This window comes from Primulina eburnea, chromosome 2, assembly GCF_022965805.1.
Source record: "Primulina eburnea isolate SZY01 chromosome 2, ASM2296580v1, whole genome shotgun sequence".
Lineage (NCBI taxonomy): Eukaryota > Viridiplantae > Streptophyta > Magnoliopsida > Lamiales > Gesneriaceae > Primulina > Primulina eburnea.
Genome location: NC_133102.1, coordinates 4943042 through 4951321, shown reverse-complemented (window position 1 = coordinate 4951321; position 8280 = coordinate 4943042). Strand labels below are relative to the sequence as shown.

Here is an 8280-nt window from a genome sequence, read left to right as displayed (position 1 = left end):
ACATTTTATGCTGGCCCAGACACTTGTTTTTCATTGAAGGTTGTTTACACACAAATGAACTTGGATATTCATTCATGCATACCAAATATTGCTAAAGTGCAGGGACTAGACATTTAAAACTTTTTAGTACATTTCTATGCATTAAAAACTTTTTAGTAGATTTCTTTAACATAAAATTTAGCCATGGCAGTAGCAGGATATCTTACGAATAAGAAACTCACGACGGTGGAGCAGAATACAAGAGTGTCGTTGCTGTAGAAAATTTCCAGTACACGAGGCAACGACGACTTAAAATTGACAGTAAGAAATTTTAGAACTAAATGCAAAATAGATTCACAAACTTTTTCCTGCCATGCAATTATCCAGAAAATTCGGTAGCCACAGTGATGATATATACCACGGCATGTGTTGCCGCTGGCAAATTTGGGTCTGCATTGCTTCGCGAATGGAGCCACACAAACATCTAGCCACCCTAAAACAGAAAGATCTGATTCAATTGGCAAGTGGCAATAATGTGTTGCGAAAGAAATTGGCTCGTCCAGCGCGAAAACCAACGTCATTAAATGTACATAAATCACGTATCTTTTTGTTTCCTAGTTGCAACATAAAGGAATATGTGAAAACAAGATGAAATGATTGAGAAGCAAATTACCTGACCACAATGCATCAGTTGAGAAGTCTATATCGAAACTTTGATGTTAGCCAATTCGTTCAATGCTTCCTTGAGATTTGCTAGTTCGTCTAAAGCAATTCTAAGAGGGTCTCTTAACTTGTCCTTCATGGCCTATAAACAATCATTAACAACTCTAAAAAATTAAAGAGCTTTGGGAATTGAAAGAAACGAGATAATTTCCAATTCCCAATCCATTTGGATCTTGGGTTTTAGTAAAATGCTAATAAAAAAGAAAATACGAGTGTCTTGGTTCTTCACATACATACCGCTAAAACACAAAAAAACTTGCTCCAAATCTCAAAAGTTTTCAAGAGCAACATATGCAGTACCTTGAGGGCAGGCATAAGAGCAAAAACTTCATCAACCGATTCAGGGTGAATGTTGGCAATCAAACAAATCTAAAGGGATGAGATAAGTTTATCAAAGAAATATATAAATGAAATAAAAAGAAAACAACAAATAAAACCCTCTAAACTATGTACCTCGGCATCAGAAACACCAAACTTCTTGAGAGATCTAATTAGAGTCAACGGTCAGCAATGCTTGAAAAGTAATTACAAGAATGTCCTATTGTCTATAACCAGTAACATATATGGCTAGGAAATAAAGTAAATTCACAAGAAAAGAGGATACTCGAGTATTTTGTTGACAGTCTGAGGACTTGTGTAGTTCCCACTTCTCTTGGCATACGCCAGTCCCAGATCAAACGACCTAATTCAAAATAAAAAATGGTAAACTATTCAGAATTTCAATCATATTCACATGATTCAAGAGAAGTAGATGAAAAACAAAGAGCTGAAGGGGAGTCCTGAGATGAATGTGATGACAAGAAAAGGTAACTTTAATCCAAAAAGGCAGAAGAAAGAGTTGAGTATGTGAAGGTCAGAAATTTTAGCCAATGTCACTCACACAGGAATTTTTATATCTGGATCTTGAGACAACATAATCATCTGATCTTGAATACCTTGCAAAATTTCTGCAGCTTCACAGTCCATCAAGCACGTAGTATTTTGTGGAAGTTCTGCACATGCATTATCAGATATTTCATTTATGATAACGAACAAAAAATGACCAGACAAGTACACAATGAAAATAATCAGAAACAATTTTCTCTACCACAAATGCAGTAAATTTGGACCAAATAATATTCAGTTCAACCATCCCTCAACTTGGAAAAAAAATGACAAGCCAAATCCGATGAACTAGATATAATACACCATGACCGGTCATAATTTTTTTAAGACGTTTTGGTTTGGATTTTTTGGCAATAATAGAGCTTTGTATTATTTTTACTTTAAGGGTAGAGACCATTTTTCCAGTGCATCTATTGTGATCTTTCATGCACACATGATTCTTCAACTTGTTAACACATTTTCATTACCTGTGAGAACCCGAAGTCAATCAAAAACAAGCGAAGGAGACCAGGCATATAGAAGTACTGACTGACCTTGCTCGAGCCTACGCTCCCCTGGAGGAGGTGCTTTTCCTGTGGGTTTTTTACTGACATTTCCAACTTTGTCCCCTTTTCCACCTTTACCCCAGCCACCTTAAAATATTGATGAATTCATTACCAAAATGAATGAAACAAAATCACTACCCAAGCTCCAAAACATAACCAAACCTGGTGTATCATCCCTCCCATTAGATCTTGGAGTATTGGCTTCCATTAATCCTAAATAATTGGAATAATGAAAAGTTCATCAAAAAATTATGCCATTTGTCTTTTCACTTCAATGTGTTGGCTACTCAGCAAATAGTCAGAATAAAAATGTAAAAAAAAATACATGTCAAAAATAGATTTTTAACCTTCAGCATCAAACTGGACCTTTTTCCCTTTCTTCGACCTTGCAGAGCTATCATCCTTCCCAGCTGTTCATTTTGCAGGAAAAAATAGATACTCAACAAAAAAGTAGAGTGACAATCATTCTACGCAGTACCAATGCAACAAAGACTGAATTACACCATAAACGATGGGTCCAACAAGACATAAAGGCCAGTCTATTCCAAAATCACCAGTAACTTGCATTTTATCAGACAATAAAGGTAAACCAACTACATTAAAAGATCCATTTGATACATAGTAGTTTGAAGATCCATAAAAAAGTAAAACCTGTTCGTAGGCATGCAATAACACCGTTAATTAACAACCAACAATCATACCTCTAGTTATTGCTCATAATATGATTGAAAAATGCAGGATAGCTCACAGTTCCCATATTATAATCGCTTATCCAGATTGTTATTCTTTGCTTAGATATAACATTTCTATATTTGCAACCACCCTACCTAAAATGTTCTCATTTAACATTCAATGACTTGTGTTCAGCATATGAATATTTTAACAAATTGAAACCAAGAGTGAACGGGCATACGCATCTTATTTTTTCCAAATGAGTGAGAATTCCTATTTCCAGCACTAGTTCACACTCATTTATTTGTTGTATCAATTTTTTCAAGAAAGAAACAATAGAATGTACCTTTTCTCAAAGTCAAGAAGGCAAACGAATTGGACAGTGAACTTACTGATATTTCACATACCGAAAATTCTTGTGTGTGATAGCAAACTACTAGGATGACTAAGTAAACCTTAAACCATAGTATATGCAACATAAAGAAAACTATATTTCACACGAACATAAATTAGTAACATGATTTCTACACCGACGAGCACAACCAATTGAATCAGCCAACAATTAGCCACGAGGTAAGTCAATTAATCTCCCAGAACTTCAAATACCGAGAGAATTTAGGTGTATGCCCGGGGTAGCCGACTCGATAATATAAAATCTCATGTATAAATTTTCAAAACATATAGTTTAGCAGCTGGGTGCGAGTGCGTCCTCCCAGAAAATTATTCACTTCGGGGCCAAAAAAAAGTTGCAAGAAGAGAATCCAGTACCGGAAGATTTCAGAGCAGATTTTCCGCCTGGGAAGAACCCTCCTCCGCCTTTTTCTGCCATATTGTTCCCCTTAAATCACCTTGAGTTTATCAAAAAGTCCCACTTAACAACTGCGTTGCTCAAAACAACAATTAAAAAAAGAAAAACATAAATTCCCAGAGACATTATTTAGGGGAAATTTAGGCCCATGACACTCAACGACAATCGTAAAAATTTATGTGAGACGGTTTTACTGGTCGTGCTAAGAGTATTATTTTTTATTGTGAATATAGGTAGGATTGACTCGTGTCACAGATTATGATCCGTGAGACGATCTCACATGAGACTCAATCTTTTTGAAATATCTATTCTACCCTCATTTTAAATATTTTCAACTCCTTTTTTTTTTTCTTTTAACCCTAAACTAATATTTTCTTCCCTCTATTCTTCTCATCATTCTCACAATAATTCTTCATTTCTTCATCCTTCACTAATTGCTCTTCTCCTCAATTTATTTTGTTCCTCAACATTAAGCAAGAGAATATTGTAGTAATTTATTTTCCTTAAAAAATTTCAATTTTTCTCAACATTGTCAAAAATTTTAAATCAGATGTAAGTTCTAATGGCATCTCAATTTTTTTTTATCGATTTACTGGTTTTTATTACAATGTATATATTGTAAATATAATTTTTCATATATTTCATTCTTAATTGTTCGGTCGCCCAAATATTATGGGTTCTCGCTCAATTCTGTTTTCAGTTGCTCACTTTGATATGTTATGTCATCCGATTATATGTTAAATCATTTAATTTTTATGACATCTTTATTGCTTATTTTGTATAGGAATGACGATCATCCATATTTTGATTAATTCTAATGGAGAGTGGAAGAATGATGAACAAAGAACTTATACATGGTTATCCGAATCTAAAGAATGGACAGCTATTTCCATTGATAGTAGTAATTTGACCATATAATGTGTCGTGAATGAAATATACGAGACAATTGGTCTGGCTAAATCAGATGTTGAATTGACATTGAGTTGTATACCATAAGTAGATTCTTGCAAACCATGCCCAATCTATATACGAAATTCACGATCTATGGGAACATATATATCATTTGGTAATTCGCGTACTAAACCTGTTTTGCATGTGGAAGTAATTGAGATTTGTGATATTAGAGTTGATAGAGAAAAAGTTAATGACATTTATGAGCATTTTGGAGATGTGGAGGGTAGTGCTGTGAATTATAATATTAATGTAGAAGATAGAAAAAGAAATGTGATTTTGATGTAAATGTAGGAGGTGGAAGAATAATGTGAAATAAGCTAAAAAACAATTGAGCGCGACCGTATGACAATTGAGTGATATGGTCAAAACAAAGTGAGCAAAATCGTGTTTTGTATCCTATTTACTATATTATGGTATGTTTTCATGTATAAGAAATTACGAAATTAAACATAGTGTGAAATAAGGCAAAAATGACTGAGAGCGACCGAATGACGACTGTGAGCGACCGAATGACGACTGAGTTATATAGTAAAAAAAACAATGAGCAAGTTCATGTTTTATATGCTACTTAATTTATTATGATATATTTTTATGGATAAGAGATTATAAAATGAAAAATAGTGTGAAATAAGCTAAGAGGCGATTGAGGGCGACCGAATGACGATTGAATGATATGGTAAAAACAAAGTGAGCGAATTCGTGTTTTATATCCTATTTACTATATCATGGTACGTTTTCATGGATAAGAAATTACGAGATTAAACATAGTGTGAAATAAGGCAAAATGACTGAGGGCGGCCGAATGGCAACTGAGTTTTATAGTAAAAAAAAAGTGAGCAAGTTCATGTTTTATATGCTAATTAATATATTATGATATATTTTTATGAATAAGAGATTATAAAATGAAAAATATTGTGAAATAAGCTAAAAAGCGATTGAAGCCGACCGAATGATGATTGAGTGATATAGCAAAAACAAAGTGATCAAACTCTTGTTTTACATATTTTTTACTATATTATGGTACGCTTTCATTGATAAAAAATTACGAAATTAAACATAGTGTGAAATAAGGCAAAATAACTGAGGGCGACCGAATGGCGACTGGAAGCGACCGAATAACGACTGAGTTATATAGTAAAAAAATAGTGAGCAAGTTCATGTTTTATATGCTACTTAATATATTATGATATATTTTTATGGATAAGAGATTATAAAATGAAAATAGTGTGAAATAAGCTAAAAACAATATTTTCTAGTACATCAAGTGGTTCTATTAGATTACTCATATATCCCTCAGTTGCTTTCAGTCGCTCTTTGTATTATGACATTATTTTTATATTTTACACTATCACTCCATTATACTATACTAAAATAGAGTAAATAGACCTCAAACATGAAGTTGCTCGTATTTTCTATTATAAAAATCATATATCGCTCAGTCGTTCTTTGAATTATTTTACGCCAGTTTTATATTTTATACTCATACGATTATAATATATTATAATATAGTAAATAATCCACAAAACATTAATTTGATCATCTTTTATATATTAAATAGTATAAAATATCTTGGATTCATTCATACTAAATCATTAATGTTCAATTACATTAAAAAAAAAAATCATCCAACCTTCCACTTCCAAAATACAATATTTTCTAGTATATCAAGTGGTTCTATTAGATCACTCATATATCACTCAGTCGCTCTCAGTCGATCTTTGTATTATGATATTATTTTTATATTTTACACTATCACTCCATCATACCATACTAAAATTAGTAAATAAACCTCAAACGTGAAGTTGCTCATCTTTTCTATTATAAGAATCATATGTCACTCAGTCACTCTTTGAATTATTTTACGCCACTTTTATATTTTATATTCACTCTCTGTCCATTCTTTAGATTCGGATAACCATGTATAAGTTCCTTGTTCATCATTCTTCCACTCTTCATTAGAATTAGGCGACTGAACCCATAATGTTTGGGCGACTGAACTCATAATGATTTGGCGATCGAACAATTAAGAATGAAATATATGAAAAAATATATTTACAATATATACATTGTAATAAAAACCAGTAAATCAATAAAAAAAAATTAAGATGACAATAGGACTTACACCTGATTTAAAATCTTTGACAATATTGAGAAAAATTGAAATTTTTTTTAGAAAAAACAAATTACTACAATATTCTCTTGCTTAATGTAGAGGAAGAAAAAAAAATTGAAGAAATGACCAATGAGTGAAGGATGAAGAAAAGAAGAATCCTTGTGATAAGGATGTGAAGAATGGAGGGAACAAAAACCCATTTCCTTTCTCTCTTTTTGTTTTGTACATTTCTTTTGTTTTTTAATTAATTAGTTAATTATGATTTTTAAGTGGATGTTATTTATCAAATTTTAAAAAACTAATATTTAAAATTAAAATTTACTTAAAATTAGATTTTAAAATGCCCCATTTAGGGGTATTTTTTTTAACCCAAGTCAACAATTTTTTTAAATAAATAACCTCATTTAGTGTATTTCTCCACACATGAGGAGGTCAATATTTTAAAAAAAAATGTTGACTTGGGTTATTTCCCCAAATATCCCCATTATTATTTGCGTACTTGTATGATTTGGAACACAACTCACATAAATATAAGAAAACCGTTTCACGTGCAAAAGAAAATAAATAAAGAAGCCCGACTTTACAATATATCAAGGTAAAAATCAAAATTTTCACTCCAATTCCTCACAGCGGAAAGGGAGGTAACGAATTCTCCAGTCTTTTCGTAAGAAAAAAAAAGATAACCCAAGAAAAAACTAGAGAAGACATAAATTTTTCGATAGTTCTTACCAGATTGACGGACGACGCGGAAGTCGGTGGCAAGCGACAACGGTAGAGGGCGGAGGATTGTGCTGGTTAGTACTATTGTTGTTTGAGTGAGTCTCATGTGAGACCGTCTCACGGATCATAATCTGTGAGACGGGTCAATCCTACCCATATTCACAATAAAAAGTAATATTCTTAGCATAAAAAGTGATACTTTTGCATGGGTGACCCAAATAAGAGATCCGTCTCACAAATAAGATCCGTGAGACCGTCTCACACAAATTTTTGCCTTGTTGTTTTGGTTATGTGGTCCTCTCTCCCATATTTCTCGCTACAATTCTTTGGTCGGAACTATAATAAGTAATGCGACTTTATTAGTCATCACGATTTCGTTTCAAAAATTTATGGCCTTTTCGTAAAGAACACAAATACAATTCATTTCCAGTTTCTATGAAAAGTAAAACCGGAACCAAACTGCTTGGACACAGTCCCGGTTCAAGTTTTTACAGTTTCAGTTGTAGCTTGAACCGTTGAAATAATTCGAAGGGAAGGATAATGAAACGAATTGTTTAACAATTATATAATAAAATAATATTTATATTTTGTTTTTATTAAAAAAAATATGATTTTAAATTTAATTTGCATAGATCGAATAATTTAATTGCATGATTTAGTGTATATATAATATGTACCACAAAATCTTAAAATTTAAAATTAATTTATCGCTCATTATGGTTCTGATATCACATTGTTTCTGTTTTTTTTTATAGTTTTGGCTCCTCATTCTAAGAAATTGGAACTGGATTGTAAGTCCACGACCAAAAAGAATGAAATTTTATTCATTCTAAAGTTGAAGTTATTTCCATATTAATTTATTTTAGTGGCTTAAATAGTAA

General features: G+C 32.3%; 1 protein-coding gene across 4 annotated transcripts; it reads right to left on the bottom strand.

Annotated features, from left to right (window-relative positions):
• Positions 1-200: 200 nt before the first annotated feature.
• On the bottom strand, positions 201-7497 carry LOC140822330 (DNA-directed RNA polymerases IV and V subunit 4-like). 4 transcript variants are annotated; one of them, XM_073183064.1, is made up of 11 exons: positions 7409-7497; positions 3573-3652; positions 2480-2542; positions 2295-2345; positions 2121-2219; positions 1583-1694; positions 1307-1384; positions 1156-1189; positions 1003-1071; positions 653-784; positions 201-472 (listed from the first exon to the last, which is right to left on the bottom strand). In XM_073183064.1, the coding sequence occupies exons 2-10, from the start codon at positions 3631-3633 to the stop codon at positions 680-682; spliced, it is 672 nt and encodes a 223-aa protein (XP_073039165.1). In that variant the 5' UTR covers positions 3634-3652; positions 7409-7497; the 3' UTR covers positions 201-472; positions 653-679. The 4 variants fall into 4 exon arrangements, with proteins under 4 accessions (XP_073039165.1, XP_073039162.1, XP_073039176.1 ...); XM_073183061.1 differs by having other exon boundaries at positions 3573-3683; positions 7409-7487; XM_073183075.1 differs by having other exon boundaries at positions 201-463; positions 3573-3683; positions 7409-7487.
• Between the last annotated feature and the right edge of the window lie 783 nt (positions 7498-8280).

Coding starts and splice junctions, on each gene's coding strand:
- LOC140822330 (XM_073183064.1), bottom strand. CDS start 3,633: ATGGCAGAAAAAGGCGGAGGAGGGTTCTTCCCAGGCGGAAAATCTGCT. Junction 1,385..1,582: donor CCAGATATAAAAATTCCTGT/GTGAGTGACATT, acceptor ATTTTGAATTAG/GTCGTTTGATCTGGGACTGG. Junction 1,072..1,155: donor TTGGTGTTTCTGATGCCGAG/GTACATAGTTTA, acceptor TCATCCCTTTAG/ATTTGTTTGATTGCCAACAT.